The sequence below is a fragment of the Tupaia chinensis genome, unplaced genomic scaffold, assembly GCF_000334495.1.
Source record: "Tupaia chinensis unplaced genomic scaffold, TupChi_1.0 Scaffold000355_1, whole genome shotgun sequence".
NCBI lineage: Eukaryota > Metazoa > Chordata > Mammalia > Scandentia > Tupaiidae > Tupaia > Tupaia belangeri.
The window spans coordinates 3,895,403-3,912,419 of NW_006159850.1; the positions used below are offsets into that span (position 1 = coordinate 3,895,403).

General features: G+C 49.1%; 1 protein-coding gene across 1 annotated transcript in view; it reads right to left on the minus strand.

Annotated features, from left to right (window-relative positions):
• USP10 (ubiquitin specific peptidase 10) overlaps positions 1 to 17,017 on the minus strand; it is a 66,402-nt gene that overhangs the window by 36,365 nt on the left and 13,020 nt on the right. The window contains exons 4-8 of the mRNA XM_027773445.1: positions 11,469 to 12,509; positions 2,154 to 2,245; positions 1,512 to 1,621; positions 1,042 to 1,097; positions 60 to 163 (exon numbers count right to left, since the gene is read on the minus strand). Coding sequence (XP_027629246.1) covers positions 60 to 163; positions 1,042 to 1,097; positions 1,512 to 1,621; positions 2,154 to 2,245; positions 11,469 to 12,509 — 1,403 coding nt within the window. The remainder of the gene's footprint in view (positions 1 to 59; positions 164 to 1,041; positions 1,098 to 1,511; positions 1,622 to 2,153; positions 2,246 to 11,468; positions 12,510 to 17,017) is intronic.

A 17,017-nucleotide genomic window follows, 5' to 3' on the forward strand; every position in this document is an offset into this window, starting at 1 on the left:
AGGGGGCACGAGGGGGGGGGGGGGGCACTGCACACTGGCCACAGGGGAGCGGCTCAGACCTTCTCGGACAGGCTTGACTTGATGACTGTGAGGAGTCTGTAAATATACGTGGGTTCGAAGGCAGCTCCAGGGCGGATATCCCTCACCGTTTTATCCCCAAGAGCTGCAATGGAAACAGGACGCAGGTTTTCGTAACCAACACGAAGTCATAAATGATGGAAAGCAACACCACCAAAGCTCCCTCCCCACAACACACTGAATGGTGAGAACAGCGCGGGTGTAGTAGCCTATACTGCAGAAGACATTTTCTTCCCAAAAAGACAATTGACAAACTCGGTCACCTGACTGCATGACTGTCGATATGGAACAGCATCAGAAGCACTCACTGGTACTCACCTTGTCGGGGTTTTGGAGGTACTGGCATGTTGGTAAACTCGTTCATCAGCCGGACACTAAACATGGAGAGCAGGCGTTAAGCTGTGTGTTCTCGTGAAGACACACTTACTAAAAGCCTGGGTGACTGAGGAGGGTGTTGTACAGGCAGTAGGAATGGAGCAGACTTTAGATGACTAATGCTGTAATGGCTAGTGAGTTCTCAGATCTTTTCTAAGTATGTCTGGGCTGTGTTTTCAGTGATACAAGCTGGTGAACACTAATATATTTTTACTGAATGTAAAGCATGCACATAAACAATACTGCTATTCCATTTCTGGTTAATTTTCATATAAAATCATAATACATTTATTTTAAAAATCCCAGAATTATAGGACTCATTTGTAGCAAATCAAGAACTCTGTGAACCTATTAAGTTCTAATTATCAGAGGGGAGGCCACTCCCCTATGGTCTTTCCAGACACCTTACTTACAAGCTATCAATCATAGGTGTTGACGTGCAAGGCCTTTGCACTTTTGAATACAGAGGGATGAACTTCATCAGGTGATACATCGGCGGGCAAGCCACCAGAGCCCGCAGCGGCTGCCCCGGGGGGACTGCATGACTGTCGATATGGAACAGCATCAGAAGCACTCACTGGTACTCACCTTGTCGGGGTTTTGGAGGTACTGGCATGTTGGTAAACTCGTTCATCAGCCGGACACTAAACATGGAGAGCAGGCGTTAAGCTGTGTGTTCTCGTGAAGACACACTTACTAAAAGCCTGGGTGACTGAGGAGGGTGTTGTACAGGCAGTAGGAATGGAGCAGACTTTAGATGACTAATGCTGTAATGGCTAGTGAGTTCTCAGATCTTTTCTAAGTATGTCTGGGCTGTGTTTTCAGTGATACAAGCTGGTGAACACTAATATATTTTTACTGAATGTAAAGCATGCACATAAACAATACTGCTATTCCATTTCTGGTTAATTTTCATATAAAATCATAATACATTTATTTTAAAAATCCCAGAATTATAGGACTCATTTGTAGCAAATCAAGAACTCTGTGAACCTATTAAGTTCTAATTATCAGAGGGGAGGCCACTCCCCTATGGTCTTTCCAGACACCTTACTTACAAGCTATCAATCATAGGTGTTGACGTGCAAGGCCTTTGCACTTTTGAATACAGAGGGATGAACTTCATCAGGTGATACATCGGCGGGCAAGCCACCAGAGCCTGCAGTGTCTGCACGTGGGCAGTAAGGAAGCGTAAAGGAAAGAAGCGAGCACGCGGGACTTCCTAGAGGCACGTTGAACACGAGGGTAGAGACCGCGTCAGTCGAGGACACCGAGCTACTCAGACGTGCAGACACAGAACGGAGTAACCCAAATACTCACTAGGATGGCTGCCTTGGAAGGGCCACGTAAGGGTTTACTGTGCAGGCAGTAGCTGATGTTCAAGAATTTAATTCAACCAAGATGATCAAATCACTTAGTACAAAATCTCCAGTTGTAAACGTGGTCACTCTACCCTATTATTGGGGACCATTCTAATGGTGACAAAACTTGTCAGATGCTGTCACTCACAGGTCAACAAATCCTCTTTCCGGGGTGGAGGGGTAGGGAGTGTCAGAAATAAACCTGTTTACAAGCTAGGTAGGCAGACCAAGTAATGAACCAAGTTTACTAATTTCAAAATCTGGGCTGGAAGCTGAACTGAGACTCATGCGGAGCAGAGGGAGGGGCCGGCGGCCTCTGGCGGCGTCCAGAAAGGATACAGCGTTAATGTAGCACCAGTTTCCTTTATTGATCAGCCCGCGGGGTTGCAGCGACACTGGCTTATGTATTAGGGTTACATTCTCCAGTAACTCTGCAAGAGTGAACAGTACATTTAAGAAATTAATGACACCTCGTGAACAGCATTTCAATTAATCCATAAGCTCTCCTCTGGGGACATACTAAAAACCCATCCAGTAAAGCACAGGCCCAAAGAAGACGCACTGCTGAGGCTTCTCCCAGTTCGGCATTAAGTATACTGCATGATGGTTACACTTTTTTTTTTTTTTCCCCAAATTATATCTTCCCCTAAACATCAACACTTAATTTATCTTACTGTGGGAGCACAAGAACTACCAATTTTAATGAGAAACCAAAAAAAGGGGGGGAGGGGGCAGCAGGTGGCATGGTGGCTAAGGGCACTGGACTCTCACACAGCTGACCATGGTTTGAGTCCCAGACCTGGCAGCTTGCTTTCTCACTGCCCCCACACTTGCTCTCGCTCTGTCCCTCTCTGGTCAAATTAAAAAAAAAACAAACAAATAAAATAAAGTTAAATAATTCTTTAAAAAAATAAATTCGATAAGGAAAAAGTGTAAGGACAACAGGTCAGTATTAGAGATCTTTAAACACAGGTTTTTTTGCTGTGCCCGTGGGTTGGTCTGAGACACACCGAGTATCCAGGTGCCTGAGATCCTGAGGAGAGGCCTGTGGTGTGCTGGAACTCTGTTGAGGGTGCCTCGTCCCCACGCACTATAATAAAAATGTTGGCTTTTCCCTTTAACAGACGGGTGGGCACGTCTCAGTAACTGTGGTCCCTCAGGCCCTAGGTCCAAAGGCACGCATATGTGCAGGGCCTGGGGCCCGGCGCTCTGAATCCCGTACCCACACCACGGGCAAGCGCTCAACAGCGGCTCGGTGAGTAGGGACGCCTCCCTGGGAGGCAGCGGGCTCCTCCCCGCTGAACTGTCTTTCCAATAGAAGCCAACCTGGCAACTGTAGCCCCTTGTTTTGTTTAGACATGAGTTTCTTAGCCTCGTTCTCCCTCTCACATCACTCCTTCAGTCTCACGATGGCTGTGAGTGCCATCTTACGTAAGTTAGCCTTCAGAAATGTTCCCAAACGAGATAAGGCCTCCCTGTGTCCCACTGAGTTAGAATGACTACAACTTATGGAGTACTCCTTAGTACCCATGAGTACTGCCACAATTACCTTTGACCAGGAAGAAAACCAAGGCTCAGAAAGGTCAACTAACCTGCCCATGGTTACGCGGGAGCTCAGTGACCTGTGGCCACACCACACTGCCTCCTTCAGGTTTACACTGGTATTGGGACAGAAAAACTACACAGGTACACACTGGATATGAGCATCGGGCCGGCCAGGTGGCAAGGTGGTGGGAGGCTGGATCCCACATGGCTGACTGTGTGGTTCAAGTCCCAGACCCAGTGGCTTTAGAAATATGCCAGGTATGTGTGCAAGCATGCCCAAAATGCACAGAGGAGAAGGAAGGAGAAGGGACTGCAGCATGGCCATCCCCCCAGGGAGAGATTTCTCACTCCCCCCTCTCCCCCCGTCTCTCTTGGGTAAGCACACATGCTCTATAACAAACAAACAAACAAAAACACGTTCTCATCCATCTACGGTATCACTCTACAAAAGCCTTTCTTTTCTAGAATACAATTGCATTGGTAGGTCCCAGCCTTATGCACTAATCAAATGAAGAAATGAATCGGCAATCTCCAATGCCCCCCACGCCCTCCTTCCTGTGAGAGGAATGTCCTCTCTCCTGAGGGGCACGAGGAGCAGCCGCGGAGGGGCTATCCTCCTCCAGACGGCCAGACCCCATGGGCCCAAGAACCCGGCGGCACCTGTTCGCTCAGACTAAGCTGGCAAAGCGCCTCTCATCTCCCTCACCGTCAGCTCTGAGGACAGGGCAGCTCCAGACCGAACTGCAAACCCCGTGCGATGAGGCCAGCAGACAACGTCCGTCACATGGTGACACCGTGCCAGGGGCCTTGTCCCTAAGGGTAATGGCTATCAGTCAGCCACAATGGGAATGGCTATCGTCCCCAATTCGGAGAAGGAAAAACTGAGGCCACACAGGACGGACCTGAAGACCTGCGCCTACCTGGTTCCAGAGCCCAGCTCTTCCAACACACATATAATGGGCTCCACTAAAATCTTTTTACTCTAAGGCTTCACTTTCTCTCTTAAGACCGTCCGCTCACGTGGACTTGCTGGTCTGTCCTTAAGACCGTCCGCTCACGTGGACTTGCTGGTCTGTCATCTCAGTCTGCCGTTCTGGTGTGCACAGACGGCAGTGACTCAATCCTCTAACAAAATTCTGTGCTTCGCACACCAGTGCCAGAACTCTAGCATGAGGGCATTCTGAGCACAGGGCAAGTGAAGACTCCAGCGTGACATCTTTGCTGGAGTGGGTTTACATCTAATAACTATTCATGTTAAGTTCTTATGTAATCGTTACACTCCAAATCAATGGCTTCCCTAAAGAGGGGCTTGTGTTAAACTGAAATGCCACCTTTGCTGGCTGGCATTTGCTGAGCCGGCCTGGGCACTGGAGCACAGAGGAGTGAAAGGTGGACCTGCTCCAGGCGCCCTTGCAGACAAGTGGACGGAGGGCCTCTGCTGCACCAGCAGGTGAACGGAAGGGTGCTGGGGACAAGACCCCTCAGCTCAGTTCAAGGACTGTGGAAACACAGGAAGTCGAAGCTAAGGATGGATACTTAGGGAGGTGCACCGTGACAGGAGGAGATGGCTGCGGGCCAGGCTGCAGTGCTCCCCGTTCGGGGGAACACAGCAGGGGGAGCAGATCTCCTGTCCTGTGGGGTGATGAGCTAATGAGTTCCGTGTACAGGTGAGTGAGGGCCCCAGATGGCACGGGCAAACGTGTGTGCTCACAGACACACACAGGCTCCTGCAGGCCGGGCCTGGGAGTGTACATTCGGATGACACAAACAGCCTCGCAAGCAGCAGGTCAGAACGCAAGAGCGGGGACAGCAAGTGTGACTACTCAGCCGGAAGCATGGCCGAGGAGGGAGGCAGCTTCACAGAGGGATGCGGCTGAGGCTCCTGGCTCCGGTGGAAGAAGGAATGAAGTAACCACCTCGATTTTCTTGGCATGGGAGGCAAAGCCTTCTAAGGCAGGGTTGGTAAGTACAGAGGGGTTTGGGGACGACCGGAAGACACTCTCCTGCCCAGCAGGGAACGGCGGGAAATACGAAGAATCGACCAGGGACATGACATCAACCTGAAACTTCCCATCAACTATTCTACTGACCCCAAAACACGCTTAATGGCTTGAATTCACAGCTTACGTTTAAAAATAATCTTTTATGACAAGATTAACTACTTTCGAAAGGGAACCAGCTGCACTGAGTTGCATTTGAGGATGCAGCACCTTCTGTACTCTGAACTGACCTGGGGGCTTCAACACGGAGGCCTTACAGGACAGAACACGCCTAGCCAAAGCGAGTATGAAGTGATCCCCGTCCAACACTTACTTGGGAAACAGCATGTAAGTCGGACAGAAAACTTGTTTCCTTATCAACCTTTCCCTTGAACTGATGTTACCTTCTGGTTTGCTTATTTTGAGGGGCTAGCAGGTTTAAAATAAAAAAGGCAATTTCACTGTTTAGTGTCCACAGTATTAAGTTCAAGTCTTTCAGCATCACCTAGTGGCTGAATCGGTAACTGCAAATAACAGAACACTTCCCAGAGAAGCGTATCTGCAGTATCAAAAGAGCAAAAACGGAGACAACACACTGGGTTGTCGGAAAAGTCATGGCATGGTTTTCTTTTTCTATGCAAAAATCATGATTTTTCCAACAACCCAATAAAATAAAAAGGATTCCTAGGATATGTACTAGAGAATGTACTCAAATCAACATTTCTTCAAGCCTTTAACTTCCTTTAAAGAACTTTCTGTATAATAGACTTTTTTTTAACTGCCAGAGGGCATGTGTATGCACCAGAAAGACACAGAGAGATATCAGAAAAAGACACAGCGACAGAGAGAGGGAGAAAGCGCCCCTCAATGGGGTGTGGGCATCCACAATCCCTCCCTCACTCTCCACCCTGTTGGAATTTTGTGTGTATATGGGCCGAGTGTGATTTACAAGCTGCCAAGATGGACTCAAACCACAGTCAGCCATGTGGGATCCGGACCCCTTAGGCACTAGGCTACAGGGCCTGGCCCAATATTCTTAAATACAGAATAAATCCTTACAGAATAGAAAAATACAGAGAAGTGACACTCGACAACCTAGATTTTCTTAGTTATTATTTTGTTATACCAGAAAGCTTTTCCATAGTGGCAAGTCTTCCAGAAACTATAGAGTCATTCTGTTATTAGTATACGCTAATGACCCTGACTCCTACTTGCAAAGTAAGGAAGGCTGATTGATCGACTGAAAAGGCTCCTCCTTGAAGCCACCTACGAACTTCTGCACCAGGCCCCTCCCCAGTGTGGACATCGTCCCCACCACCACTTTCTGCTCCACAGGGTCCTCCCTACTCAGGTACAGGGTGATGGGCCTGATGGCCTTCTCTGTCCCCATCTCTCACTGCTGTCCCCACTGCCACCTGAGGTCTTCCTCTTTGCCTCTTTTCCATACACCCTCTACAAATGACTGCTTCTCTTCTTTCTGCTAGTAAGAACTGCCATCTGGGGACCAGTGGGTGGTGTAATGGTTACATCACTGGACTCCCACATAGTTGGTTTGAGTCCTGGACCTGGTGGCTTAAAACTCACGCTGCGGGAGGTTGGCAGGTGGCATGGTGGTTAAAGGTGCTGGATCCCCACATGGTCAATCACGGTTTGAGTCCCAGACCTGGCGGTTTGCTTTCTCACTTTCTCTCTCTCATTCTGTCCCCCTGGTCAAATAAAAATAAACAAATGAATAAATAAAGTTAAATTTAAAAATTAAAAAAAAAAAAGAAAAACCTCACACTGGGTGCATGTGCATGTGTGCCCAAAATCCCAAGAGGAGAATAGAGAAGGGGCCCCAGGGGGTGATTTCTCACTTTCTGCCTCTATCTCTGTCTCTCCAGTGAGCACACGTGTCCTATAGCAAAACTCTCTCCCTTGAAAGAAAGAAAGAAAGAAAGAAAGAAAGAAAGAAAGAAAGAAAGAAAGAAAGAAAGAAAGAAAAGAAAAGAAAAGAAAAGAAAAGAAAAGAAAAGAACAGAACAGAAAAGAACAGAACAGAACAGAACGGATGGACGGACTGCCATCTGCCTTCTTACCTTCTGCCTTAGCCTGCCCTCAGGCAAGACCAACTACGACCCACTGGCCAGGACAGAAAAGACATACAGTGAGTACCCATCAGAGAGTGAAGATGGACAAACATCTGGAGAGGAAAGCAGATGACTTCATTCCAGTTTGCCAGAAATGACCCGACAGACTGGAAAGATCATTTTACCTCACGGTTCAGGTAATTCAGACAGTCCGCAGTCCTCACAGAGAAGCACACGAAAGGCAGAGCCAGGCCCACGGTCCAGAAAGGCCTGGTTCACACCATGCCTCTGTGACTTCACCCACTCAGGCTGAAGCAGGTCACGTGACGCCTCCCCTTTAGAGGAGGGCAGTGCCATGTGTGCCACGCAAGGACAGTGCTGGCAGTGACCAGACCTGGCATGAAGGCCAGTGCCCTGGGGACACTCCATGATCTTTACTAGTAAGTAAGGAGCGAGGCTAGCCAGGGATGCCGTGGTTGCAACAGCTGGATCCCACGTGGCCAGCTGTGCGGTTCCAGTTCTGGGCCCAGAGCCTTGAAAACAAGCTGGGCACATCTGTGTATGTGCCAGAAATCCCAAAAAGATGGAGAAATGGAAAAAAAGGGACTGTGGCATGACCAATTCCCATCAGAAGGGTACTTTCTCACTTCATCTCTCTGCTGAGCTCATGCATCCATTGGCAAAAATTACAAAAAGTAAAAATAAACTGACATAAGAAGGAAGAGAAGAAAAAAGGAAATTCATTTAGTCAAGACTTTGAGAAAAACTTTTTAGCAACTCAAGAAGAGTTAGCCTGGAACCAGCAATTAGCGTAATGGCTTTGTCACTGGACTCCCATGTAGTCAACTGCAGTTCGTGTCCCGGACCTGGTGGCTTAAAACTTACACCGGGCGCATGTGCGTGTGTGCCCAAGATCCCAAGAGGTGAATGGAGGAGAAGAGATTGCAGCATGGCCATCCTACCGGGGGTGATTTCTCGCTTTCTGTCTCTGTCTCTCTCTCTGGCGAGCGCACGCACCCTATAGCAAAAACCTCTCAAAAAAAAAAAAAAATGTTAGCCTAAATTCCCTAAAATTTTGAGAAATTTTAAACATTTTCTGCAATTTTCTCTTAAAATCCAAGTACCAGGACCAGCAGATGGCATAACAGTTACAGCACTGGACTCCCACGTAGATGACTACATGTCGACTGTCCTGCGTGTGCAAAGCATGAATGCCCCAAGTACCAAGAAGAGAATGGCAGAGAAGGAACTGCGGTGTGGCTATCCCCCAGGGGTGATTTCTCGCGTTCTCGGTCAATCAATCTCTCTCTCTCTCTCTCTCTCTCTCTCTCTCTGGTGAGTACACATACTCTATAGCAAAAAACTCTCTTTTAAAAAAAAGGTTCATCTCTCTGAGAAATCTTCTAACATAAAGAAAAACTGAGCTGCTTAACATCCTTTCTTTCATTTCAAAACAGAGTATTCATAAATGCTGCCCTCGATCGCTGAACTAGTTTGTAAGAGGAAGGGTCTCAACTCAGTTCCATAAGAGTAGAGCTACAGAATAAATATAAGCAAGGACATATACATAGTGAATCAGATTATGAACACGATTCTCAACCCACCGAGTGTGGATTCCTGCCAACAGACAAGTACCAGGCCCTTTACCACGGGCATGCTGCATTAGCACTGCTACTTTAGAGAGTCAGAAAAGAAAATAAAAAAATTTGAAACTGTTTTCCAAGCAATGTATTTATGACTTCTAAACCCCAGAATAAAGGTCGGCCTTAGGATATATCCTCATTTAAACGCCGAGTAAATAAAGACACGAGAACTCATTACTCATTGCTCTGAGCAGACCCACCTCATAATGATGGCTGCTCTCTCAGCAACAGCTTTTAGGCCTAAAGCCGCTGTGCAAAATCATGTACCAGTTAGATTTGACTACAAGTCTCAGTAAACTACATTGCTAGAGAGATACTCGGACAAAATCTTTTAAGAGCTGCTGAAGACTTCAGTTTACCTAGTTCTCTTTCACTGACGTTAACTTGGTCTAGTCTCCCTCCTTGTTCAGAACTACATATAAGCCTTTAAAACAAGGAACACTGTTGCATGATTTTAAAAACGAACAGGTTCCATGAAAGCCTATGTTTAAGCTCGGGCCTCCCTGCACAGTCACCCAGAGTCTGAGCTGGCGGAGGGAAGGTAACACGAGGGAGACCCCACATTCCTTGCATCTGTCCTACCTATTCTTGAACATGAGGATGTTTGACAGTGCAACCACTTCCCAAACATAATAATATTTTCAACTTTCAGGGCAGAAGGTAGAGTAGTGGTTAAAGTGCTGGACTCTCACAGGGCCAGCCCCGTATTGAGTCCTGGACCTGGAGCTTGAAACTCATGCTGGGCATGAGTGCATGTGTGCCTAAAATCCCAGGAAGAGAGTGAATGAGAAGGGTTTGGAGTGTGGCCGTCCCCTCTGAGGGGCAATTTCTCACTTCTCGCTCTCTGCCTTTGTCTCTCTGGCAGGCGCATGCACCCTATAGCAAAATATCTCTTAAAAGAAAATAAATTTGCTGTGGGGCAGGACATACTATATCCACCAAAAATAGTTCCTTGAATATTTGGTAACAATGTGCTCCTTCACTCACACAGGTGATAGGAAGGCCCTGCTTTCACAGTGCTTGACAGAGCAGGTTAACAATCGGACTTTAACACATGTGGGATACAGCAAGCCATGGAGCAAGCCCCCTTCAGTCTTACAAATGAGCAGAGTATTTTAAACACTTAGAATTAAAATAAGTAAATAGAATAATGATTGAAAATGTGATGTAAGTGGGAGGCTTTCCCCTTTGTGGATTTTAGGAAGAAAAGCACCATCACAACGCTCTCATGACTCAGAACTCACACCGTAAAAACATCCAACCACGCTTTTTACTCAACATTTACTAAGTGACTTTAACCTTATGAACCTAGGTAAGGCCTGCACTGTCCTACCCTGTCAAGTGGCCCTACAATGAAGGCATTAAGGCTGTAAAGAACCCTCCGGATTTAAGTACAAGCACGAAGTGCGAATAAGGTTAGCCGGGCTGGCAATTCTTTTCTTTTAAGAGAAAGCCAGAGCATCAAGATTATTCAAAATAAGATACTTTGTGTATAAAATAAAATGACCGTTTTAAAAACTGATGGCTTACTGGCATTTCAGCGCCCTCCAGTGTCTCACTCAGACGGGCCTCTGCCCACCCCCAGGGCCAGCTCGGCGTCCACCTCCGGCCATGTGACGCAGGCGGCCGTGAGACCACGATGCAGGTCAGAGGGTGAGGCCCCAGTGAGAGGCTTACGTGCAATCAGTAATAAAGCTAGGATGTGGGCACAGCGGGACCCCAAGCGCCTAGTCGCGGGCTGAAGAAGGAACTTCGTCTGTCGCCATGGACACGTATGTACATACATCCCTCTGCGTTTCTGACTTCCTACTTGGGCCTGAAACAAAGTGCGAACCGCCGGCTTATATTTTCCTTGTGAACTAACTGTTCGTACTTCAGAGCCTCAGCACTTTCAAATGAAATGTTAACTTTGGTCTGAATTACTCTGGTCTTTCTCCTCCTATCAAAAGTTTACCTCAGTGTGCTAACACTATTGAATAAAGCCCATCCACTCAAACCAGATTAGGCATTAAAAAGTAAAACCCTAAATTATTCATAAAACGCTTTCGTATAGCCTATGAAACATAAAGAAGAATGGTGCAAACAGCAGCTGTGACTGAGGACATTCACCGAGGGGAGGAGAACTCATCAAAGGCAAGAAACGGAAATGTGATTTGCCAGCACAGAAGGACCTGAAACAGACAGGATTCTTCACGTCACACAAGGCAGGGCACCCCTTCTCCCTCTTGGTTTCCAGGTTACCTTACTTTCACAGCACCTTAGGACACAGCCATTCTCTGGAAATTGCTACCCACACACTGGCCATCGAGGGCTCCGGTAACAATCCATGACAGTCCGTCAGCCTGGGCTGTCCCGCGTCTCAATGGCCAGCGAGACCGGCTCCCCTCTCCACTGTGACCTGCACCTTTGTGACTATACCTGCGATCTTTATGGCTACGGGATCCTCTGAGACTGGAACAGGCCCTTCTTTGACTTCAGCCTGCTTTTCAGAGACCAGGGGAGATGTGGCAGGAGGGGAGTACTTAGTTTCCACATAGGCCACGGGCGAGGAGGAGGTGGGCTTAGAATCGTGAAAGAGACTGGCCCAGGACTTAGCGGGCTGGCTGCCAGGACTGGCGCCCGCCGCAGAGGCCGCACTGTCGGCAGGCGGTGAAGCGCTCCCTGCTTTCCTGGGGTCTGAGTCTGTGCTCTCCAGGGTGTGCAGCTCCACCCCGTTGGCAGCTGTGCCCTCCCCCGAGGATTCAAGTATCTGTCCGTTAGCAACTCCGAGGTTTTCAGTAGTATCGGTACCGACGTAGGGCTGAGCCACAGCGGTCCTTAACAGGCTGCCTCTGCCCATCTCGGCAGGGAGGCAGGAGTGTCCAAAACCAGTCCCATGGCACCCCCCAGGCTGCCCTGCAGTCCTGGCCACACTGTCAAGGGCTCCAGGGAAAGGGCCATCAGGCACAGTGTCCCTGACAAAGTCCGTGGAGTTCTGAGGGCTATTACAAGTCCTAGGCGTGACCGACGAGGGCACATCGCCCACAAACTCAGCGTCGTCTGTGCCCACACTGCTGGGGTCCGCAGAATTGGTGTGGCCGTTGACCAGAGCTTCTGTGGGAATAGCACTGTCACTGCCATCTTTCAAGTAACTGTAATATCCGGGCGGCCGCTTCTTCTTCTTTTTACGCTCCCTCTGTCCAAGACCCCCCGAGCCTCCGTCATTCTCCAAGACATCCACCTCCACGCTGGGACTGCCGTCCAAAGTGAGGGCAGAGTCAGGGTACTGGCCGTCGACGGAGCTGTGGTTTGCATCCCTATCAATTCCATCGGGGGTCTTTTTGGGTGCCGTGCAGCCAAGAATGAACTCAGGGGCCTGAGGGTTCAATGTGCTGGAAATACTGTAGCTGAGTCTCGGCGCAGTGCCACTGGGCTCAGTCACTTCATTAACACCAAACTCAATCCTCTGGTAGTCTTGTCCTGGGCAGAGAGAAAGCGGTCAGCAAAATCCCATGCGGTAAGAACACAGCTCCCCAAAATATCACGGGACCAGTAACTACTCACTTTCCTTTTGAAAGCTGAAACCTTAAACTCTTTTCCTAATTAACAAAGTGATGACCTATTTTACTTCTGTGCTGAATAATTTGTTGAAAATACATAACTATAAAACTATATTTAATTTGAGGCATAAAAACAGAAGCCTATAATTATCTCCAACTCTCTGGGTAGCCAAAGAAGATCGTCAGAAGGTAGATATTAAAATGAATTTGTGAAACCAGCAGATAGCATAATGGTTATGTCGTCGGACTCCCACATAGTCAATCTCAGTTCAAGTCCCAGACCCGGGGGCTTAAACACACCAGGGGCATGTGCATGCATGCCCAAAATCCCAAGAGGAGAATGAAGGAGAAGGGATTATGGCATGGCCATCCCCATGGGGGGGGGGTGATTTCTCGCTTTCCGTCTCTGTCTCTGTCTTTGCAGTAAGCGCACGCACCCTATAGCGAAAATCTCTCTTACAACAATAAAAAAACAATTTCTAATAATAAGCAAATACTATTTTGCCTTTTTAAAAAGACCCCTCAACGGAAGAAAGGACTACAACATGACCCACTATACCCACTACAACATCCCACTCTAGGTGCTTTCTCTCTCTCTAAATTAAAAAAATTTTTTTAATTAAAAAAGGTCTACATTTTTTAATGGAACCTGACTTTACTTGCTTACTTTATGCCTGAGACCAGGGAATATGTGCTTTGGACAATTTCAAGGAAAAAAGTCATGACAACTAACTTTGGGACTTTAAATGGACCGTCCGCAGAGGCACTCGTTTGTGCTACGGGCGGCAAAGGTGCTTGGGAAGCCACGAGAGCAAGCAGGACTGGGACTGCAGCTCGTCTCCTCTCTGCCCTCGACAACCCTCCCAGCTAGCCCCGTCCAAGACGTCTGTCTGTGCTAGAGTTCCAGTCTCCAGAATCAGCCTGGGTACAGGAGCCAACTGTGTCTTCCGAGCATCGAGTGCAAACATTTGACGACAAGGTTATACACGCTGAAGTTAAGGAAAGGTCACATGCCTCGCGCTGCATTTTTAATACATAACTGAAGACTTCTATTTAGCAGAAGGTGTCCATTTTTTTTCCAAGGCACATATTTCAAGAAAAGATGCACAAAACCCAGAGAGTAGTATTCTGGTGCAGAGATGAATGTATGTTACCTTAAAAGGACTCTCCTAGTCTTTCTGGAGAAGCTAAAACACAGGCCCAGAGTGGGGTGGGTCAGGCATAAGTTCACAGGAGGACAGGGGCTTAAATAATGTCACCCAAGTCTTCAATTGTGTTGTTATCAGCTGGGGTGTGGGGGAGGGGAGTCTGCCCAAAACAACAGAACATTCCAGGAAAAGACCGCGGCGATTTCCTAACAGCCACCACCAGGGCAGCCGGGTGACTGGCAGCAGGCTGGCACTGTCTCCTTCCTTGAAAAGCAGCATTGAAGGGCACGCGCTTCCTTTCCTCTGTTAGTGGGAGTACCGGGGGCGGACTGTCCATCTTGCCTCCGGGCATCCCTACCCCATGGTGTTTGAGGCTGCAAGGCTACACGGATAGGGACAGGGACGTGTGAAGAGATGAAGAGCACTCCCCATCAGGCCGCCCTCAGGAGACTGGCGCCCACTGTGAAAGAGCCCCATGGAAACAAGTGCGTGCTCTGTCATGCAGCTGATGCAAGACTGATGCTTCCGGACAGACAGTGCCTTAACGCTCAGTCTTATCGGATCATAGGGCGTTCCAGAATATGATGTGACATGAACACAGCCAGTGCAGTGCACTCCGACTGTTATCGGAACATCTACCCAGAGTCTGAGCGCCACTGGCAAGCAGATCCCAGTGGAGGTCCTCTTCTCGAGGGACACTGGTGAAGGACCCGTGCACCCCGCTGCCAGGTGGGAAGCTCAGACAGAGGCCCTTCTGCCCACCTCGGGGCGCGGAAGGGCTGCAAACTCGCTTTCTCACACCCCAGCCCATGACCCTCAGGCAGCTGTGCAGGGAGGAGAGCAGCTCGGATAGAGCAGGTGTTCCACCCTGGCATGTCCCAAAGCCTGCTCGCTGCAGGGCACACAGCACAGTGCCCAGGGTGCAAGGCAGGGTGTGGGGTGCGACCCCGAGGGGATGCAGATTAGGAGAGCAAAGCCTCTCCTCGGCAAGTTGGCACTGACCGGGAAACGAGCACGAATGACTGAGGATGGCGACGTTTAGGGAGGGTGAGACTGCTGGGACAAGAAGGCCTCCAGACCCACAGAAAGTGGCTGCCTTTCACAAGCTGGGGTGAGGGCAGTGGGATTTGAAGTGGTAGCTGGATTTGTGGGAGGAGGGTTAGGCTAGTTCTAGATTTAGAAACTGTATGAAAGGGCAGGGGCTGGACAGTGGCACAGCAGGGGTGCAGTGCTCTGGAAGGCCCTCATATGGCGGTTCTGGGTTTGTGGGAGACCTCCCCAGCATGCCGGTGCTCACATGCTTGTGAACAGGGTCAGTGGGCTGGGGGTGGGTTGCGGTTCAAGATCCTGCTGCGGGTGCCTGTGTACCTCCTCCTGCCAACTCCATCTCTCACTGTCCTGGGAGAAAGAAGCTCCCCCCCCCACCTTTTTTATTTTTAGAGAGAGATTTTTGCTATAGGGTGCATGCACTTGCCAGAAAGACAGAGAGACAGAAAATGAGAAATCACCCTTTGGGGGTGCTGGGTCCAAGACTCGAACTACAGTCAACTACATGGGAATCTAGAGATGTAACCATTATGCCATCTGCTGGTCCTGAAGAAAACTTTTTTGAAAGGCAGAGATACCCAAGTGTATGCTTTGATGAGATGCTCCTGCAAGTGGCTAGCTGTAGCTGGCTATGGTAAGAAGGTACAGAGTAAAACCATTTAACTCATTCATCTGACAGGAGTAGAGGCTTTACAGCATCCTGAGACCCTACCACACAGCGGACAGACGTGCAGAAATCAACATGGTTAACGTGGTTCCTGCCACCGACGACTGAGCAGTCTGAAAAGGGGCAGAGCCATCACTGCACCATAGGACAGACACGGTCCAAGAACAGAGAGTAATGGGACAGCCCGAGACACCCAAGCAGGCCCAGAGGCGGCGGGAGTTTAAGCAGGCCTGTCACTGACTGTGCAAGCAGGTGGCAAGATTCCAGTTTGCTTTGGGCAGAATAAAGACCAACTTTAGGGCCAGCAGGTGGCACAGCAGCTACAGCACTGGACTCCTATGTGGCCAGCTACAGTTGGAGTCCTGGACCCAGGGGCTTGAAACTCATGCCAGGCGTGTGTGTGCACATGTCCAACACCCCAAGAGGAGAATGGAGGAGAAGGGATTGCAGCATGGCCATCCCCACAGGGTGATTTCTCACTTTCCCGTTCACTGCCACTCTGTCTCTTTCCTTCCCAATGGGCCCACATGCCCTAAGACAAGAACCTTTAAAAAAAAAAAAAAAGATGAACTATAGAAACAGCAGAAAGTGGAGAAAAGGGGCCAAGAAGCAGAAACTGAAAGGGATGGGCCTGTAAGAGGGAGCAGCATGAGGAAGGACGGGGACACAGGTACGGCACAAGGACCCTGAGGAACAGAGGACTTGGGGGTTCCTGTCCACTGGGAGGAAGAGGTGGCCAGCAATGGAACTGGAAAGAAGTGGAGTAACATGGAAAGGGACAGCCCCTAGAATGCTCACAAGCCAAGTCCACAGTGAGCACACAGCAGGGCAGCCATGTGTGCAAGCCAAGCCCGGCAAACGTGCGGCAGGACAGCCATATGTGAAAGCCCACAGGCCGAGGGAGCCCCTCGGGCCCGGACGCATGTCAGGCAGAATGCGGCCCAGGAGGCTGTGTACCCTGGCTGGCTCCCAGGAACACACTCAGCTCCTGCTCGTCCTCGGCTACGATGAGACCTGCCCTTTCCCTGTGGGTCTCCTGTGTGACTATTGCTTTCAAAACTGCTCACTAATAAGTTTATGCAGAATCACCCTCTGATGTTACTCTACATAGTTTGGTTTGTCTTCTCGAGGCATAAACTCAAATTATAATCAAGCCCCCTGTAAGAAGTCTGACCATGCTAACTCAAAAGGAAATCTAAACCCTTGACTCTCAAAGGAAGAGCTTGGCTTTTGGCTTCTAAGAGGACCACAAGGGCTTTACTCACATGACTCGGCCTGAAAAATGGCCTGGACAGGGGAACCAGCAGTTGGCGTAATGGCTGTGTCGCTGGACTCCCACGTAGTCAACCGCGGTTCGCGTCTCGGACCCGGTGGCTTAAATCTCACGCCGGGCACGTGTGCGTGCGTGCCCAAGATCCCGAGAGGAGAATGGAGGAGAAGGGATTGCGGCGTGACCATCCCCCCTGGGGGGTGATTTCTCGCTTTCTGTCTCTATGTCTCTCTCTGTCTGTCTGGCGAGCGCACGCGCCCTATAGCGAAAACCTCTCCAAAAAAAAAAAAAAAAAA